The sequence below is a fragment of the Lutra lutra genome, chromosome 16 (assembly GCF_902655055.1).
Source record: "Lutra lutra chromosome 16, mLutLut1.2, whole genome shotgun sequence".
NCBI classification, from domain to species: domain Eukaryota; kingdom Metazoa; phylum Chordata; class Mammalia; order Carnivora; family Mustelidae; genus Lutra; species Lutra lutra.
In genome coordinates, this window is record NC_062293.1 from 51,751,744 (window position 1) to 51,771,455 (window position 19,712).

The 19,712-nt window shown below is 55.2% G+C and overlaps 1 protein-coding gene across 1 annotated transcript in view; it reads right to left on the minus strand.

Annotated features, from left to right (window-relative positions):
- Window positions 1–157: 157 nt before the first annotated feature.
- The window catches only part of LRRC75A (leucine rich repeat containing 75A), a 44,096-nt gene continuing 24,541 nt past the window's right edge, over window positions 158–19,712 (minus strand). The window contains exons 2-4 of the mRNA XM_047707364.1: window positions 14,412–14,540; window positions 4,350–4,465; window positions 158–1,323 (exon numbers count right to left, since the gene is read on the minus strand). Coding sequence (XP_047563320.1) covers window positions 783–1,323; window positions 4,350–4,465; window positions 14,412–14,540 — 786 coding nt within the window. The 3' untranslated portion in view covers window positions 158–782. The remainder of the gene's footprint in view (window positions 1,324–4,349; window positions 4,466–14,411; window positions 14,541–19,712) is intronic.

Here is a 19,712-nt window from a genome sequence, read left to right on the forward strand (position 1 = left end):
AAGGTTTTTGGGAGTGAGCCTAGTATCCCTGATGACTTTCTGGGGGACTCCACAAGCAACATGAAAAGGTTTTTAAAATTCTTTTCAAGGGAAGTACTCTGACTTGGAACACTGAAACCTTAGTGAAGGTCTGGTAGTCTGGGTTGGGGGGTTTTGGGGGCATATGCCATGTATGTAGGCATCCTGGGATGGTCTGTTGAAGGGTATGCAGGGGCTGGTCCCAGGGACAGGGCCTGGGACCCCAGGGGGAGGTGTGGGCTTAAGTGGAGGCTGAGACTGAGAAGTGGTTCCTCAGGGCTTCACAGGGAGGAGATAGACCACCACCTCAGATGGGGACTAGGTTCTTGAGAGTCTTTGGGGAACTGGTCAGTGCCACTACTCCAGACTCCTGGCCGGGTGTTAGGGCAGAGAAAAAAGGTTCCATCCCAAAATACTGGGTTAGATGTAGGGTGGGAATATCACTCCCTGCCTGGGGTTAAGTTCTGACCCAGAGTAGCTCAAGCATTCCTCTCCATACAAGACCAACCACAAATCTGGGGACTTGAGCCATACATGACTTCTCAGGAGCCAAAAGGCAGAGGAGGTTGACAAGAGGGGGAAGTGAGAAGACTGGAGCAGTATTGCACAGCCCCCTTCCCAGATGCTACAATCTGGCTCTGGTGAGTGGGGTTGTCCAGGCCAATTTTGGGTGATTACCTGAGGCTGCTGGTGGGGGGGCCCCCTAGCCTGCCTCAGTCCTCCTACCCCACCGGGACTCCCTGGTGAGGACCCCCACTTCTGTGTCATGTCTGAACTGTACCTACAGTCTCCCTGCCTTCATGGTCTTTGGCAGGATCCAGAGGGCCTCCCCCAGGGTCCTCCTGGTCTACTGTCCCATCCCGGGCCTCCTCCCCACCGCAGGGGCCCTCGCCCAGCTCCAGGATGGTGGGGAGGTGGCCCTGCTTCGGGGAGCGCTTGCGCAGGCTGAGCAGGAAGGGCTGCGGCAATGAAAAGATGTCCACGTTGTTGCCCAGGTCGATCCACGTGACATTGGGGAACTTGCTGGGGTCCTTGAGAGTGTCGGTGAGGTCACGCAGCAGGGCCCGGGTCAGCCGGTTGCCATTGAGCGCCAGCGTGGTGAGGCGGGGCAGCGCGCTGAGTGCAGGCAGCAGCTGCAGGACCATGTCATCAGTGAGGCCCGTGAAGCCCAGCTCTACGCTGTCCACCTGCTCCCCGCAGCGCTGCAGGTAGCTGGTCACCCGCTCCAGGTCCCGGGAGGTCAGCGGGATGCCGGACAGGTCCACAGTGTTGTCTGGAGGGCTCCCAGCCAGGACAGCCTTGAGGCTGCAGGGAAGAAGGGACAAGTCAGGTTCAACCAAGTAGGGCTGGCCTTCTCTCCCGGAGGCAGCAGTGGCCACCACCCAACCCTGCGGCTCCAGGGACAGGACAAACCAAAGACCTCTGGTGCCCTGGCGATACCTCACATCTCAGCTTGGCTGGGCCCAGCTGCCTAGAGCTTGAGGGACCCCAGGGAAAGGCCCAGAGGCTTCTGCAGTGACTAAGGGTACATTCTGGGGCCATAGTGCCTGGGTTTGCATCTTTTTTATTTTTATTTTTTAAAGATTTTATTTATTTATTTGAGCACAATAGGCAGAGAGGGGGAAGCAGGTTCCCTGCTAAGCAGAGAGCCCAATGCGGGGCTCGATCCCAGGACCCTGAGATCATGACCTGAGCTGAAGGCAGAGGCTTAACCCACTGAGCCACCCAGGTGCCCCTGGGTTTGCATCTTAACTCTTCTTCCTGCTCGTGTGAGCTCTGGTCCCTTAACTTCTCTGTGCCTCAGTCACTTACCTGAACAATGGAGCAGAGTACCACAGAATTGTTAAGTGAAATAAGGTAATGGATGCTGAGCATTTAGAACAGTGCTCATGTACCAGAGAGAGGAGTGAATATTTGCTGTGGCCATTATGAATCACTTAGACTGAGCTTCCTGCTTTCCCAAGAGCAGCGCTTTGAAGACCGTCTCGCCCACCAGATGGGGAATCCTTAGGGAGAGCCCTGTAGGGCAGCGGCAGGGGAGGGCGCAGGGTCTCTGAGCCTGGGGGTGGAGGTAGTGCTGACTCCTGGAGGCTCAGGGCTGTGTATGGGCTTTCACCCCCTGCCGTCTGCTACTCCTTGCTCTTCTGTCTTCCTGGACCTTGCTCTGCGGCCAGAGCTCCCCCGTTTCCAGGTACCCCAAGCAAGCCCTGGGACCCCAACAGTGGGAAAGAGAGGAAGGTAGGGGGGGACTCAGCTTGTTTCAAGAGCATATGTCAGGGGCGCCTGGGTGGCTCAGTGGGTTAGGCCTCTGCCTTCGGCTCAGTTCATGATTTCAGGGTCCTGGGATCGAGCCCCACAACGGGCTCTCTGCTCAGCGGGGAGCCTGCTTCCCCCTCTCTCTGCCTGCCTCTCTGCCTATTTGTGATATCTCTCTCTCTCTCTCTCTCTGTGTCAAATAAAATCTTTAAAAAGGAAAAAAAGCGTATGTCAATATGAGCAGCCCGAGGATCACGGCTTGGACTTCTTGGCAAAACATGTATCCTTGAGATCTGAAGCTGGAAGGCGGCTTGCAGTCTCATCTTGCCTCTCAGGGTGTGACCTCTAAATGCTTGAAACATTGCCTGCCGTTTGTTCAGGGTAAAATAAAGCACAGACCCATTACACCTGGGAGATAGGGAGCATGTGGTTAACAACCTGGGCCTGGGGTTTGAAGCCAGCCCTGCCACTTAGCAGCTCGGTGATTGTGGCCAAACGGCGACAGTAATATCCCCTACCCCATCCAATCCTTCAGCAAGTGTTTTTAAACTCCCATTATGTGCCAGGCACTGTCCTAGACACTGAGGTCCTAGTCGTGGACAAGACAGACATGATCCCTGTTTTCACTCTACCAGGGACGGGGGAGACAGACAACAAATGAGATGGAAGTGAGAGGAGCTTGGTTGGACATGGCCACTCAGGGAAGGCTTCTCTGAGGACGTAATTCAAGCTGACATTGGAAGTAAAAGTGGGCCCTCAGAAGGGTCTCGTAAAAGTTCCAGCAGAGGGAGGGCATGGGCAAAGTCCCTGAGGCGTCTGTGAGACAGCAGGAAGGCAGCATGGTTGTAGCGAGGGGAAATGGGAGGCAAGAGACCAGAGGGGCCGAGCACCCATCACAGAGGACCCCGTTTGGATTTCATTCAAGTGTGACGTGGGGAGTGAGGCTTTTGAAATGAAGAAAGGACAAAGCAAGCGGTTGTGTTGGGGAGACAGAAGAGGAGGCTCCTGGATTCCAGGTCACATTTCGAGCTTTTCAATCCTAAAGAACTAGGTCATAGACTCCTCATGGCTTCCAGGTCCCATGGGTCCTCCTGCTCTGCTCTGTCCCCATGTACAGGCTCTGACTTCAGCCCACCTGGAACCCCATCCTTGACTCTCTTTTCGTCCACCTGGGAAGGAATCCGGTTTTGGAGTGGAAGAGTCCAGAAGAGAAAGAGGAACCAGACCTCTTGTCAGTGAGGGAGGGCAGTCCTGGCCCTGCCCAGTCTAGGGGAAGCACACAAGCCACTCTGCCCCATGGTCATTTGCTAGAAAGGCAGGGGTGCTCCCTCCAGAAAAATCTAACTTCCCGGCTCTCCTTTACTCGCTTCCAGTGGTGCTAGCTATCTCGCCCGTGGCTTCTGTGCCCATGTGCCCCAAGCCCCCAGTCTTCAGGGGGCCATAAAACTCTCGAGGCTGGGGCGCCTGGGTGGCTCAGTGGGTTAAGCCGCTGCCTTCGGCTCGGGTCATGATCTCGGGGTCTTGGGATCGAGCCCCGCATTGGGCTCTCTGCTCAGCGGTGAGCCTGCTTCCTCCTCTCTCTGCCTGCCTCTCTGCCTACTTGTGATCTCTCTGTCAAATAAATAAATAAAATCTTAAAAAAAAACTCTCGAGGCTTCTCACTGCTGCATGGCCCAGGGGCATGGCTAGAGCCTGGGTCCCCCCTAGGAGACATCCAAAAGTGGGGGATCCAGTGGGAGTGCCCACGTTCGGCACAGCAGGAATTAGAAACTCCTCATGTCTTCCTCCCCACCCACCCCTTCTGAATGGTGGTGTGCTGGCTCCCATCCCACAGAGCAGGGAGAGCCCCACCGGCAGCTCCCCTCATATCTCATGCCCACCTAGAGTGCCCTCCTGGCCGCTCTCCCCACCCAACCCTGACTCATTCAGGCACCTTCCAGAGCAACCCCTCTGATTCCAGCCACCCCCGCTATCGCCCCAAGGAGCCCAGCCTTACGTGGGTTTGCTCTAGGCTGCCCTTGTGGAAGGAGGCCTGGGGTGGGGGGACAGGTCTGCCCCGGGGGACTGAGACTCACCAGGCCTGCGGCTTCCTCTTCACCAGCCCTCGGTGCCGCCTCCACTGGGAGTGGGGGCTCAGGTGGTAGGTCAGCTGCCGGCATAGCTTCTCCATGGCGCCCAGCGCATCACCTTCCTGCAGAGACAACCACAGGCAGGAGGCCCTGAGTCACAGGCAAGGGCCCAAAAGACCAGGCCCTCCCCTCTGGCTTCCCCTCTCCAAGGGATGAGCTGGGGGAGGCTTCTTCCTGCTGGGCCTCCAAGCAGAAAGCAGTTGGTTGTAAACTGACCTGCACATGGCTGTGAATTAGTTGCTATCATGGCAAAATGGAGATTTGCATAAAACTCTACATTCACAATCTGACAAATGACCAGAGCTGAGTGTTTAGCCAGTATTCATCATGGTCCTTGCCTCTTCCCAGTGGCCAGGGCCGTTCTGCTCACTCATTTGCTCAACAAAGGTTTACTGAGCACCTACTAGGCACCAGACAATTGTTCTAGGCAAAAAGAAGAAAGGGGAGGGGCCTGGGTGGCTCAGTGGGTTAAGCCTCTGCCTTTGGCTCAGGTCATGATCTCGGGGTCTTGGAATCGAGCCCGCATCGGGCTCTCTGCTCGGCAGGGAGCCTGCTTCCCCCTCTCTCTCTGCCTGCCTCTCTGCCTACTTGTCATCTCTCTCTCTATCAAATAAATAAATAAGATCTTAAAAAAAAAAAAGGGAAATATTTTTATGATGGTGCACGTGGGAAAATGTCAAAAGTAGGAAAATAAACAAGAAAGGAGTGTCCAAGTCCTTTCTAGCCCAATTCATTTGTCTACTGTAATCCTAGTCTGGCCCATCAGCACTTTTTTTTTTTAAAAACTAAGTTCTACACCCAATGTGGGGCTTGAACCCGAGAACAAGAGTCCCATGCTCTACTGACTGATTGAGATGCTGCAAGGCCATCAGCATTTGAGTTTGAAACCCTGGGTATTAATTTTTTTTTAAAGATTTTATTTATTTATTTGACAGACAGAGATCATAAGGAGGCAGAGAGGCAGGCAGAGAGAGAATGGGAAGCAGGCTCCCCGCTGAGCAGAGAGCCCGATGCGGGGCTTGATCCCAGGACCCCGAGACCATGACCTGAGCCGAAGGCAGAGGCTTTAACCACTGAGCCACCCAGGCGCCCCCAGAAACCCTGGGTATTAGGTCCTGAATTGTGTCCCACCAAAGTTCTTAAATTTAAGTCCTAAACCCAGGTATCTCAGACTACAACTGTATGTGGAAATAGGGCCTCACAGAGCAATTCAGTTGTTAAAATGAGGTCATTTGGGGTGGGCCCTAATCCAACGTGACTGGTGTCTTCATGAAAAGGGATTAGGTCACAGACATGCACAGAGGAAAGACCACATGAGGACCCTGAAGAAGCCGGTCATCTTCAAGCCAAGGAGAGGAATCAGAAGAAATCAACCCTGCCAACACCTTGATCTTGGACTTGTAGCCTTCACAGCTATGAGGAAATGAATTTCTGTTGTTTAAATAGTATTTTGTTATGGCGGCCCTGACAAACTTACATTGGGTTTAGAGAGACGCTAGAGAGACCACCTCTGTCCCAAGGGAAGTCAGCTCAATAGACAGTCACCAAGCCCTGGGAGAGGGGGGCCAAGAGTGAGTGAGGTTCAACCTTGAGCCCATGTCCAGTGCCTGGCACACAGCGGGCACTCAATAAAGGCCAGTGGAAGGTTGTTACCATCAACATTCTGCTAATGGAGATGCAGCTTATTAAGTACTTAAAAGCATGGACTCAGAGCCAAACCGTGTGGATGTGAACCCTTGCTTTGCCACCTCCTCTGTGACCTTGGGCAAGTCACTTGACCTTCAGTCCTCCTCTGTGAAGGGATAATAGAACCCAACGCACGGGACATTTTGTAAGGATGAAATGAGTCCCCATTTGCACAGGGCTGTGACTATAGCTCAGGACACAGCTAGCTCTCCAGTTTTGCTCACTGTGTCAATAATGTCCCAAATGAGAAGAGCAATGTAGCTAGGCAAAACTCGGGCAGGGTAGAGGAAGAGGAGTCCTCCCCAGGCTCAGATGTGCATTGGGGTTTTCAGGGTGGATGGGATCGTGATTTTTGCATGGAGAGAGGAAACAAGGCATCTCTGGGTGAGGAGGAAATGTGTGCAAAGGTTTGAGGTTGGGGGGTGTTATAGGCACGGGAGCAGGTGACAATCGGGGATCTGGTCACATCTCACCACCTCCACGACTACCATGTTGGTCCAAGCCACTATCATCTGTCACCTGGTTTGCTGCACATAGACCTTACACTAGGACCTCATGGAATTCCCACGACACCCCAGAGCAGAACTGTTCTCATTAGCCCCATTTTACAGAGGAGGAAACTGAGGCATAGAAAGCAGGGCTGGAGCTGTTGGAAAGGCAAGAAAAGAAGACCCTGAAGGCAAGAGACAAGAGAAGAGGCAGGAAAGGGGGATGTTGAATATCCAAAGAGGTAAAGCATCTGAGCAGGGCTCCAGGAGACAGAGGCTCAAGACGGAAGAGAATCAGTGTAGATAGCACCTCGGTCTCTGGTCTCTGGTTCTCACTTCCTCCTGCCCCAGCCTGACTGTCTGACAAACGTCACCTGTCGCTTCAGGCGATTACACTCTTAACGTTTAGGTTGCCGTGTTCTGATTCCAGACTTTGTTTCTTGCTAAGCCTCCGCATTTGGGTGTGTGTGATGGGAAGCCGGAGCAGCAGGCAGCGGCTCCATCGGGGGAGAACAGCAGGATCGTGTTTGCATTTTGGGACTGTCCCTCTGACAGACAGTGGTTCGGGGCCAGGTCCATCTGCTTTGTGCAGTTTGGGGCCTCTGTGCAGGGCCTACAGAAAGCCCTGAAAGTGATGGAGACTGAACAGTGCCCAGGATGGAGAGGGTGTGGGCAGGGCGGGGATGAGGAAGGATCCAGGTTTTGGGCTTAGGACCTGGGTAGAAGGCAAGCGGCTCCGGGATAGAAGGGGATGAGAAAGCAAGACGGGGGGAATGAGCGCTCATTTGGCGCCACGTGGAGTCTGAGGGGGGTCTGTGAGTCCCTCCTAGGAGATGTAACTGGATTTATGAGGCTGTGGCTCAAGACACACTCATCAGCCTCTGATTTACCCTCCAGCTGTGGAATGAGGTGAGGCGGAAAGCAAGGGTCAGGGGGAGGACACACCAGACTGGAAGGGATGGAGAAGGCACAGTGTAGCCATGGGCACCAAGGAGAAGGGTTGGTGGTACTCCAATAAGGAGGCCTTGGCCAGAAGAGGCGCACGGAGGGGCGGTCATGGTGGGGGCCCTGGTGAAGGCCAACTCTGGAGGCCAAACAGAAGATGGCAGGCGACAGCAGAGATGGCGCCTTGAGAGCTGTGGTTCTTCCCTTGGGGTCCTCACATCCTGGAATTACCAAGGGGCTTTAAAAAACCCTGCCTGGGCCACCCCCAGCAGGAGTGGGCAGCTTGCATGCAGAGATTTTTTTTTATTATTATTTTTTTAAAGATTTCATTCATTTATTTATTGGACAGACAGAGATCACAAGTAGGCAGAGAGGCAGGCAGAGAGAGAGGAGGGGAGCAGGCCCCCTGCCGAGCAGAGAGCCCGATGCCCGTGGGGCTCGATCCCAGGACCCTGAGATCATGACCTGAACCGAAGGCAAAGGCTTAACCACTGAGCCACCCAGGTGCCCCAGCATGCAGAGATTTTTTTAAAAGCTCCATATATGATTCCTGTGTCGCCAAGGTGGAGAAGCACCGGGGCAAACTCTTCAGAGGGGCGGGGCTGGGGATGGATTGGGTGGTTGGTCGGGCATCACTCCTGGGACCACCTCGCGGCCAGAACATTGCCACTCTCCCGCGGCACCTGCTCCACAGATGAGCACCGAGCTCCAAAGCTTCGGCTGCTCCTTCAAACACTTCCGTGGGGAGCGGGGGTTGTCAGCCTCCCGGCCTGAGCCTCTGGGCCTGAGCCGCTGGGCGGAGAAAGGAAGAAACAAAGAGGAAAAGGCGGCAAAGCAGCCGCCTCAGTGCGCCGGCGCTGCCACAAGGGGGCAGCTGTGTGCAAGGCGCCGCAATGGGCTGATCGCCCGTCGCGGTTCCCTGCCCGGGAGACTGAGCAAGCCTGTTTCCTCACCAACAAGGACAACAGATACGGTCACCTCACAGGCGATTTGAGACTCAGCGTGGGCTGGTGTCCTCATTGAAGGGAGAGCTCGCTTCTGTCTGCCTGGGCTACATAAACAGCAGCTAACATTTACCGCGCTTCTACTAGGTTAGGCGTCGCCTCTGCGCACTGCGCGCACGAGCTCATGACGGTCCTGTAACTCACAAGGATCCTATGAAACGGGGGCTACTATCACCCCCACTTTACAAAGAAGGGAACTGAGGCATAAAGAAGCTGACTAGACAGGCAAGCCCCACAACGTGTAAGATGGAATGAGGACGCAAAGCCCGGCTCCGGGGTTAGCATCCTTCCCAACCTGCCCTCCCGCCCTGCGCTGCCCTCCTGGGGATAAATCATTTGCTTAGGTGGGTTCAAGGTGTTTCTATCATTTGCACCCGCAAAAGCCTTAAGCAAACCCATCTAGTCCCCCCACCCCCCAACTCCAGGTCTCCCTCCCGCGGAGAAGAGGACAAAGCAGGACGGACTCAGAGCTGGAGAAGGAGAGGGGAGGGAGGAGGCAGAGGAGGAGAAAGTGTCGTTCCTGCGTGGTTTCCAGCAACAGCAGCCACGCGCCCCTTGTGCAACCTTGGCGGAGGAGTGTGACCACCTGCCCCACAAGTTACCCGGTCCGTGCGCCCCGCACCCGGCGCTCCGCGGTGTGCAGGCCCCTCTCTGCTCCTGAAAGTGCTGAGGCCAAGCAGTCCCTTTGTGAAACCAGACCCCATCCCACGCTGCAACTGATTGGTCCAGAAGCGGGCCCTGGCGGAGCGCAGCCAATCAGCTCTTTCCTGGCGACGAGACACACCCCCGTCTGCTCCCAGGGCTGGACACCCACCGGTAGACTCGCAGCCCCCGGGAATGGAGAGTGAGACCCGGGGGAGCCCAGAGGAGGGGTGGAGAGTGAGACCCGGGGGAGCCCAGAGGAGGGGTGGAGAGATGTCTGCACAGCGTGTCGTCTGTACTTCTAGCCCCTCCTTCCAAGCTTGGCTGTCTTTGGGCCCCACGAGAGTCCTCGGTATCAGGACAAATTATTTTCCTAGCTTGAGGCGCCAAAAAGCCCTCCTCACCCACACTGGGGGCTCAAAGGCAGTTTGTGGAATTAATCCTACAGCTCCTCCTGCCACCCAAGGAAGGAAGGAAGGGGGCAAGATGCAAGTCTTGGGTAGCTGGGCATTGCAGGGTGGAGCGAGGGTCCCGAAGCACTGGGGCCTCCTATTGCCTCTGACCGGAGCCAGGGGGCTGGAGAGGACCCTGAGGGACTCTGGCTGACTTGTCAGGAAGGATGCTCAAGGCAGACCGCAGTCCCCTCCAGGAAGGCCACAGCACCCCACACTGCTCCACCTGTCGCCTGTCCGATGGGGGCTCCCATCCGCCATCTTGGCTTCCCCAGGCCCCCAAACAAGCACAGCCCTCCACTAGCGCCGGCCAAGGGCTTCCCTCACTCATTCATAAACCCATTCTTCAGCTATTGACCGTCCTTCCTCCCACAAGCTGGATGCTGCTCCGGATATGGGGAGACTTGAGTGCTAGAGACAGCATCGCGGGGCTTCCTGCCCCGACTTCCAGTTGGGTTCAGCCAGTGAGAGCCATTGGAGTGAGACCAGAGAGCAGGAGGAAGGATCCTTCCTACTCTTATTCCCTCCCAGCTTCAGCATGTGAGGCAGCCAGATACCAAGAGTGCCCCACGGACCCTAGCCTCCTGTCACCGCCCCCTCCCGTCATCTCCTGCTCTGCATCAGGGTTGATCTGGGTGATGCATAGAATGTGGCAAGGTCATAAAAGATACTGTGGTGTCTGCCTTGTTCTTTTCTCGGATCACCTGCTCTGGGCTAAGCCAGCTGCCCTTGAGAGAAAACTCAAGCGGTCCTATGGAAAGAGCCACGTGGCAAGAAACTGAAGCCTCCTGCCAGCAGCCAAAGAGTGGGCCAGCCCGGAAGGGGGCCTGCCTGTAGATCCTTAGAGCCCTGGCCACTGTCTGGAGGGACCCCAAGCTAGAATTACCTAGTCACACAGTAGAGACTGCCCAGGGATAAATGCGGACCGTTTAAAGCATGGAGTTCTGGGGTCATTTGTTACACAGCAATAGAAGACACAGCACTGTCCTGGGAAGGGAGCTCTCATGGCTCTGGTCAGAGCTTGTACTAAGCCCTGCCTGATGCAAGATGTCACTGCGAACAAGACAGATGCCATCTACTCCCCCTTCGGCAATACCACTGTTCTCACGGGGGACGGCCAACCGTGTGTCAGGCGACAAAGAGATAAGCCAGATAACTTGGGAGGCCAGTGAGAGAAATGAAGCCCTCAACAGGGCATGGGGTGACCGGGGGAGCTGTGTCAATGACGAGGCTGGTCACAGAAGGTTCTGGAGAGGCTGAGTCTGAATGGAGGAGCTGGGATGCCCAGGCGGAGGCGGAGGCAGCAAGGTCCTGGAGGCAGGAGAGATCTGAATGCTCCAGGAACCGAGAGGAGGCCCAGGTGGCCCGAGCCACTGAGTGAGCGGAGTGGAGAGGATGAGACAGGAGATTCGGGCGGGGAACCACGGATGGGGTTTGGGTTTTAGTGAAAGTAGGACACCAGCCCACGTGGGAGGTTTCTCAGCAAGGTTCTTGGGGGATCCACACTGATTTTGACCTTGCACATTGCTCCCTGGCTGCTCCCAGAGCACAGAGGGCTGGGAGACATGACGGGATGTGCGGGTCTGGCACTGGGGCCCAGGGGAGGAAGGGGTCTCTGAACTTGCCTGCGACATAATCTGTGCTGGTGGTGTGATGTTTTGGGTGGGGGAGGGGTGGTGACTCAAGGACACCCAGGCAGAAATGTCCACAAGGTGGGTGAATTTTGAGCTGGAAGCTGGGCTGTGGATGAATCAACACACAGGCATGGGCGAGATGGGGTTTTGCCTGTCCCCTCCTTCTCAGGGCATGCACAGTCCCACCCCCATCTAAGGCCTAGGCCCATGTCCAGGTGGGACACCAGAGGGGGCTTTGGGTAGGTTGGGACTCATTCGAGGGGGTCATCTTAGTCGTGGGGTTAGTGGTCTGGTGGACCCTCCCTGAGACTGGACAAGGAAGGGCTATTTCCTTTGTCCCACATCACCATTGAGGGAGGCGGCCCCTTGAGGTTGATGGTTTTGACATCTCTGATCTGAAGTTCTCAGGATCTAAGAACAGGAAGTCCTGGCCAGCCCCGAGCCAGCTTACGTTTTGGGGTGAGTGCACTCAGAGGCTGCCTTTATCACCAGCTTTGGGGCCCCAGAGCCAGGACCTTCAGCCCTGGCCTCAACCACAACCAGGAGAGCCCTTCCAAAGGGCCTCTCCGGCCACATGGCCTTGGGTATGGCTAGGGGAACCAGCCAGGCCCCGGGGTCTCCGACCGGGCTGACACCCCTGACTTGCTCTGAAAATCAGGAAATCCCAGGCCGTCCCCTTGTTCTCCAAGACTCTGAGCCCAATCCCTGCCTCAGTGTCCCACCACAGACCTGCTGGGTCTGAGCACCCTGCTTGGTCCGTGATGGGTGCTCACTGACTAGGGTCAGCTTAGCTTCTGGGTATAGGGTGCTCAGTCCTGTCAGGCACACTCTGGAGAGAATCAGTTCACTGAACCCCACCCCCCAGCCACGGCTCTATAGGGGACGGTATTGTTATGTGCCTTTGGAGTTGAGGAAAGTTCAGTTCAGCTAATGAAGTGGCCTAAGAAAGCTACCCCATGCTGGAGGGGGGTGGTGGGAGATGGGGAGTGGGGGCTTGGGGGGGTGGGCGGCAATGTTTGTGTCCCCCACCTCCCCAGCTCATAGGTTGAACCCCATCCCCGGGTGATAGTGTCTGGAGGTAGGACCTTTAGGCGGGGAAGTAGGATTAGATGAGGTCATGAGGGTTGGAAGAAGAAAACAGCTAGCTGGCTTGCTTTCTGGCAACATGAAGCCACAATGAGAAGGTGGCTGTCTGCAAACCGGGAAGAGGGCTCTCGCCAGAACCGGACCTTGCCGGCACCATGATGTTGGACTTCTGGCTTCCAGAACTGTGAGCAATACAATTCTGTTGATTCTAAGCCACCCAGTCAGGGGTAATGTGTTGTAGCAGCCTGAGCTCAGAGCCCCCCAGGTACAGCCCCTGTACTCCCCACCCAGATGGAGACAGGTCTCAGCCCAGAACCCCTTGGGGCACCCCCCGTGTCCTGTGGTTTGCATTGGCAGTTACCCACCTGCAAGCCCTCCTCCTCTGGCCCAGATGCAGCCCCACAAGTCCCCCCCTGGCCCCACCCTGAGCACTGGGAGCGCTGGAAGCACTGGGAGCTCAGGGGTCCGGTGCCTGAGCACCAGCCTGCAACCAACCCAGAACTGGGTCCAATCACACCTGTGTCCCTTTTAGCAGATTGCTTCATTACCTGACTTTGGTCTTCCTTAACTCCAAAATGGGCATAAAAATAACATCCCTCCTCTTGAGCTGTTCCAAGTGCCCTGTGATTGGTCACCCGTCACCTGGGGGCATTTGAATTCACGGCAGAGAGAGGTCTGGCATCTGCGAGGCCTCGGACAGACCCTGCTCACAGCTTCCCCAGGCTGAGCCAGGGAGATGGGAATGAGAAGGGAAGGTGATTCCAAGCCCGGCTGGTTCCCCTGCAGCTCCTAGCGCCAGCTCCTCTCCCCCAGGCCCCGAGGCTCCCAGCCTGCCAACCCTCCTTACCGGCTTTTTCTTACATCCCCTATTTGAGCCCGTATCCTTGCCTTCTGCTGCATCCCACCACCAGCCCCAACACCCCTCCTCCCCCAACGGCTGCCCCCGCCCTTCAGAGCTCGCTCCTCACCTCAGAACCTTGGCCCCAGACAGCCCCAGGAGCCAGAGAGAAGGCTGCATACAGAGGCCCGGATGGAGGCCCAGCTCCAGAACAATGTTGCCGGTGCTCAAGTCTGCGCTCAGACCAAGGGAGGGTGGGTTTGACCAGCATGCCCTCCCTCTTCTCCTCAATCCTACTCTGGAAGCAAAAGCTACCCTTAGGTACTCCTGGGTCCTGCTCTAGGCTGCCTGGCCCTGTCACAGAGGAAGCCCTTCTTTTGGAAGCTGCTGGAAAATGAGGGATGGGAGAGAAGCGCTCCAGAGTGGAGCTGCCCCCACACTGGCCCTCCCCTTCCCTGCCGGGGTCATGCTGGGTAAGCTGGCCCGGCACCCCGTGAGGAGGGGGGCAGACGCTCCCATCTGGAAGTTGGCTAAGCATCACCCGCCCTCGGAGCTCTCCCTTCTCAGCTCTGGAAGCCAGGCAGACGTGGGCATGAGCAAAGTGGGGGGGATGTGTGTAAAATGACATTCAGCCTTCGAGAGGAAGGCCATTGGGAGTGCTGAGGACTGAGGCCCTGGAAAGCACCAAGTGGGGTCACTGCTAGATTTACATGGCGCCTTTGTACAAACAGGAAGAGGTCCACCACTAGATGGACATAGGCTTGAGCCAGTGCCTATGAGTTGGTGGCAGAGAGAGGGCTGGAACTGAACTGTCTCCTGCCACCTTGGCGTGTGCCTGTCTTTGTGCAAGGTACAATGCACACAACTGTCCATGGCGGTCCTCGCCCACATCACAGGTGTGGCTACTCAGCTCCACTCCCATAAAATGAGGGCTCCCTGCTGCAGGAGCGTCCCATTATTCAAGGGCAGCTGAACAGGGAGAGATGTGTGAAATAGTCTGAGTTCTAAATGTTGGCGATGAGTCCAGATTTAATACCCCCATGGGTCAAACAAAACCTGGGCTCATGGATGCTGGGCCTTAGGACAGGGTGGGCACCCCAGGCCCCGCTGGTTTGTCCTCCTTGGGCCCCAGGCAGTAACGACCAGCCCTCCCTGGACCCTTAGCTGCTCTGGCCAGAAAGGTGCCCGCCTCCCAGCCCCAGAGGTGGCCGGCTCAGACCACGGCTGCCCTACCGGCTTGGGGCAGTGGATGTAGCGGGCCAGGCTGATGATGAGGTCGTGTGTGATGGGGTCCACCAGGTTCCTGAAGCTGGCATAGCGGTACAGAACGTCGTCTAGAGAGGTCGACTCCATGCCCAGGTCCTGCAAGAGGGAAGGATGCCCAGAGGTCAGGGGCGGCCCAGTCTTACCCTTGAGTCCCATCCAACACACCCAAAACAGCCCTCTGGAGGTGGTTTAGCGCCCACCCCCCGCCACACCTTGGCCAGGGAGGAGACCCACCCCCCGACCTTCAAGAAGCTTTCCTAGTTGCAAGGAAGCATCTTAGAACCTCCCCCAGAGGACCAAGAAAACTCCTGGAGAGATGGTCTTCCCAGTGCATGCACGTCTCCAAGCCCTCCAACGTTGGACGAAGACCACTCCTCCAGCCCACCCAACCCAGGAGAAAGCCAAAGGCGGGCTGGCCATTGTATGAGAGGTTGCTTTTCTACATAGGGCAAACCTTGGAAACGGCGTGCAGCATAAATTCCCCTGCTCTGTGATAGGGTCCCATGTACTGATAATGATTTGTTTTTGTTTTTGTTTTTGTTTTCATGATTCTGAGGTCATCTGTACTACTGCTTCTCCAGATGACCCAACCTCAGTGCTCCTTTGCCTTGGGGTTTGGGGGGCGGCAAGTTTCTGGATTACGGGATTGCAAGGAAAAACTGCCAGGGACCCAGAAGAAAACCCCATCAGGGCTCCTTTAGAAAGGATATCAAGTGGGAGGGAGGAGAGGGAACATGGAGGAAAGGGGCCCTGAGTGGGCTGGGGGCAGAGGTTTTCCAAGCCTGAGGAGGGACAAGGGTTTGGGGGCACCACACTCTGAGAGCCCCAGCTGGGAGCCTCTGGAGATACTCCTGCCCACCTGCCCCCATGGACTTGGCCAAGAACAGTCTCCAGTGTGGAGTAGGACCCAGGAGCCCTCCTCCAGGTGTTCTGGCCTAAGACCCCCAAGAGTCTTGCCCCACCCCAAGGAAAAAGTAGGCTCCCCAAACACGACTAATGCTTGAATTCTCCACCAGTCAAGTTGAAAGAGGCTTAATCGCTTTAGAGAAGCAGAGAAACATGGTTTTCTACCCTAGAGGGTTAGAATAAACTTTATGCCCTGTACGTGTGAAAGGACATGGGTAAACACCATGACTTTCTCAACACCCGTCCCTGGTTTCTGTTGTCATCGGGTGGGACTGTGGTTTCTGTCCTCAGCTTGGTGCCTTGCCCAGACCAGGCCATGACAGGAATGATGACATTCCTGCCCACAGCCCACCGTGAGGACCAAGGAGGCCACTGAGGGTGGGCAGGGAAAGCAAGGATGACCCATCTGTGCTGCCTTCACCCTCTGGGCCCCTAGGCACCCCCCCACCAAACCACTCACAGAGCTGCCCCAGCACAGCCCAGAGGAGGAAGGCTCCTGAGCTGGGTGGCCAGGATCCCACACCCTGGGGACATGAAATGTCACCTGATGGGTGAGTCCCAGCAGAGGTTTGCTCCCTGTCATGTCAGTGGGGGATCCTGAACTTTTCCAAACACCTTCCCCGTGTGATTCTTAGAAATCCCAGTAAGGCAAGTAGTTTGGGCATCATGACTCCCAATTTACAGATGGAGAAACTAAGGCCCAGGGTTTCAGGAATGGGATGAACGACATGACGGTTCTAGTTAGCACTGAAGTGCAGATTTGAAATATGAAAAAGAGCATACACATCCTAAAAGTTCTCGTCGGAAAGAAAAAACACGTCTTTTCTCCCCCTTCCCCAAAATGACACGAGGTGAGGATGTGAACTTACTGTGGTCATCGTTTCAGCGTATGGAAGTCAATCATCATTCTGTGCACTTTAAACTTACACAAGGCTCTAATGCAGTTATATCCCAATAACAATGAGAGGGAAAAAAATCACATATAGTAAACATGCTTTTATTTTTATTTTATTTTTTATTTTTGTATTTTTTAAGACTTTATGTATTCATTTGACAGAGAGAGAGAACACAAGTGGGGGGACCGAGTGGCAGAGGGAGAGGGAGAAGCAGGCTCCTTGCTGAGCAGGGAGCCTGATGTGGGACTCGAACCCAGGACCCCGGGATCACGACCTGAGCCGAAGGCAGATGCAGGTGCCCCAATAAAGATTTTTTAAACAATAATTTCGGGAATGGTGGGGGTGACTGACATTTCTAAGGGCAAAGAAAGAAAGGGTCTTTGCCGGGGGCATCTGGAGGGGCCTGGGCACTTGCTGGGGAAACTTGCTGAACCTGCCCTCTGGCTGGGTCTTACCTGCCATGGAAGGGACACTTTGCTCCCTTCTCCTTGTTAGAAAGGAATGGACACCAAGGGCCAGTCTTGGGGCTCTTGTCTTCCATTCGGCAGGACTGACTCTCGGAGGCTAGAAGCCCTCCGTCAGGTTCTCTGGCTGCCGAAATAATTTCCTGGGGACCTAGATGCGGGGCTCAAGGGCTGGTGCGGGAGCTGGCAAAGGGAGGCTTTGCCCGTCCCAGAGCTGAAGGCCTTCGTGGAACTAAATAAAACACCATCTTAGGCCTCTGTCCCTACCCTGGCTTGTTCCATCCCTTGGCCAGGGCTGTGTCCTGGGCAAGCTACCTCATGTCACTGAGTCTCAGTTTCCTCATCTGTAAAATGGAGCCAGTGACCACCCCCGTCACAGGTAGGTGAGAGGAATAAAACCAGGTAACACATAAAGCCTCCTGTAGGAAAGAATATCACCGACACAGCTCTCCCCACCCCACAATCCTTCCCTCCACCCCCCGCCCCTCTGCAAGACCCCTCCTCTCCTCATGAAGTGATTCATGACCTCTTTTTGGACCACAGACCCACTTGAGAAGGTGACAGAAGTCACGACCTCTCTCTCCAGAAAACCTGGGAGTTAGGCCTCATGGTCAGCAGGGCCCGGACCCACAGGATCTCGGAACACAAACTCAGGTATGTGCAAAAGTGCAGCCCACCCTCCCTGCGGCAGAAGGAGGCTGGGAATGTAGGAAATTGCAAGGGGCGGGGGGGGGGGGGGCGTCAAAGGGCCTCTATTCTAGGGTCTTGGAGGGCCAAGACCAAGTTCATAGGGCCAAGGCTTCCCTTTCCTGGGGCAGGGAGGTGAGGGAAGGGCAGGGACCCATGGGTGGAAACAAAGGGGCGGTGACTGTCACAGTCAGAGGCTGGATTTGTGGCCACAGGAGGACAGAAGATAGATTTACCTTTCCTTTCCTGCCTGTCCTGCAGACTGGGCTGCCCCTCTGTGAATTGTTGCCTGAACACAGCCTCTGCCTCCTCCACCTTGCCCCCGTGTACCCCTCTGCTCAGCGTGCACCCTGTCTCATGCTGGTCTCTTCTCCCTGTCCCTGAGGGCCCCTGCAGAAAGCACCACATTCCAGGTCTACCCAATCCTGACCCACTGACAGTCGGTCAGCCAGGGACGTCTTCCCTCTTGGGCTCTGTTGGTGCATCTGTGAAATGGGCTGATGAACCACACTCGTAGTGACCAAACCATATTTTCAAGATCTTGGGGCTGACTGATGGCAAACACGAGAGAGGCCAGAAGAGTCCTCAAGGCTTGGGACCCATTTCTCGACAGAGCAGCTCTGCTGGCCTCCCTTTGGTTAAAAAAAACAAAACCAGGGGCACCTGGGTGGCTCAGTGGGCTAAAGCCTCAGCCTTAGGTTCAGGTCATGATCCCGGAGTTCTGGGATCGAGCCCCACATCAGGTTCTCTGTTCGGTAGGGAGCCTGCTTCCTCCTCTCTCTGCCTGCCTCTCTGCCTACTTGTGATAGCTGTCTGTCAAATAAACAAATAAAATCTTGGGGCGCCTGGGTGGCTCAGTGGGTTAAAGCCTCTGCTTTCAGCTCAGGTCATGGTCCCAGGGTCCTGGGATTGAGCCCAGCATCGGGCTCTCTGCTCAGCGGGGAGCCTGCTTCCTCCTCTCTCTCTGCCTGCCTCTCTGCCTCCTTGTGATCTCTGTCTGTCAAATAAATAAATAAAACCTTTTAAAAAAGTAAACAAATAAACAAATAAAATGTTTAAACAACAACAACAACAAAACAAAACAAAACAACCCGCCAAAGTAGTTCTGTGGCCAAAGCGAAGTTTGAAAACCCTGGCCTGGCTGACTGCTTGGGCTCTCTGCTCCTACCAGCCCTGCCCCGTCTTCCCCTTCCCCTCCTCTACAGGCCAGTAGAGGCCTTCCATCTGGGGAGGACCAAGAAAATCCTCCTTGTGAACCCTGGAGGCTGGGGTAGCTCTGGGCAGAATGTTCTTCCCAGAGCCCCCATTCCGTGTCCTTCTGCCCTCGTGGTCATTCTGGGCTCCCAGCCCGCTGACAGTGGTCCCAGCTCCCCCCGTTGCTGTTGTTGGGGTTCATTCAGCTGTTGTTTGGGGGCTGGGGGTAAGCGGGAAGCGGGCAGGAGGGGGATGGGGAGGAGTGTCTGGGTCTCTGCAGGAGGCGACTTTGCTTGGAGAGTGTCACCTGCAGGGGACCAAGGGGCCCAATGGCCAGCTCATGCCACCTCGCCTAAGTGTGGTTCCCATGTCACTTGAGTGAGAAGAATCAGGCTTAAGGACTTGTTCCAGTGGGAAGAGAGATGATGGGACTGAGGTTAGGGATACTGGCCTTCCGCAAAGTGAGCAGAGACCCACATAGATCACCATTAGATCAGCATTTCTCAAAGTGTGGTCTCTAGTCCCTTGCAGGGGCCCTGTGATGTCCTCTTCTCCGATGACTTATCAGCGCGACCTAGATTTTCTTTGCAGACTTCAACCAAAACAACCCACTGCCAGAGACCCAGTGCAGAAGAGGCGGGTGTGAGCGTCCAGCTGTCTTTAAAGCCACACATTAAAGAGATCCACAAAAGTGTGAAACAGTGTCACACTCCTCAGTAAAAGGCTTTTCTTACGGGGGGAAAAAAAGTTTTTCTTTTGGAAAATATAGTTATTTTTGTAAAAGTTTATTTCACATGCGAGATTATTAATTTTAAAAGAATGAATAAATAAATCTTTTTTTTTTTTTTTTTTTTTTTTTTTTTTTTAAAGATTTTATTTATTTATTTGACAGAGAGAGGTCACAAGTAGACAGAGAGGCAGGCAGAGAGAGAGACAGAGGGAAGCAGGCTCCCTGCTGAGCAGAGAGCCCGATGCGGGACTCGATCCCAGGACCCTGAGATCATGACCTGAGCCGAAGGCAGCGGCTTAACCCACTGAGCCACCCAGGCGCCCCTCTTTTTTTTTTTTTTAAGTAAGCTCCATGCCCAATGTGGGGCTTGAACTCATGACCCCGAGATCAA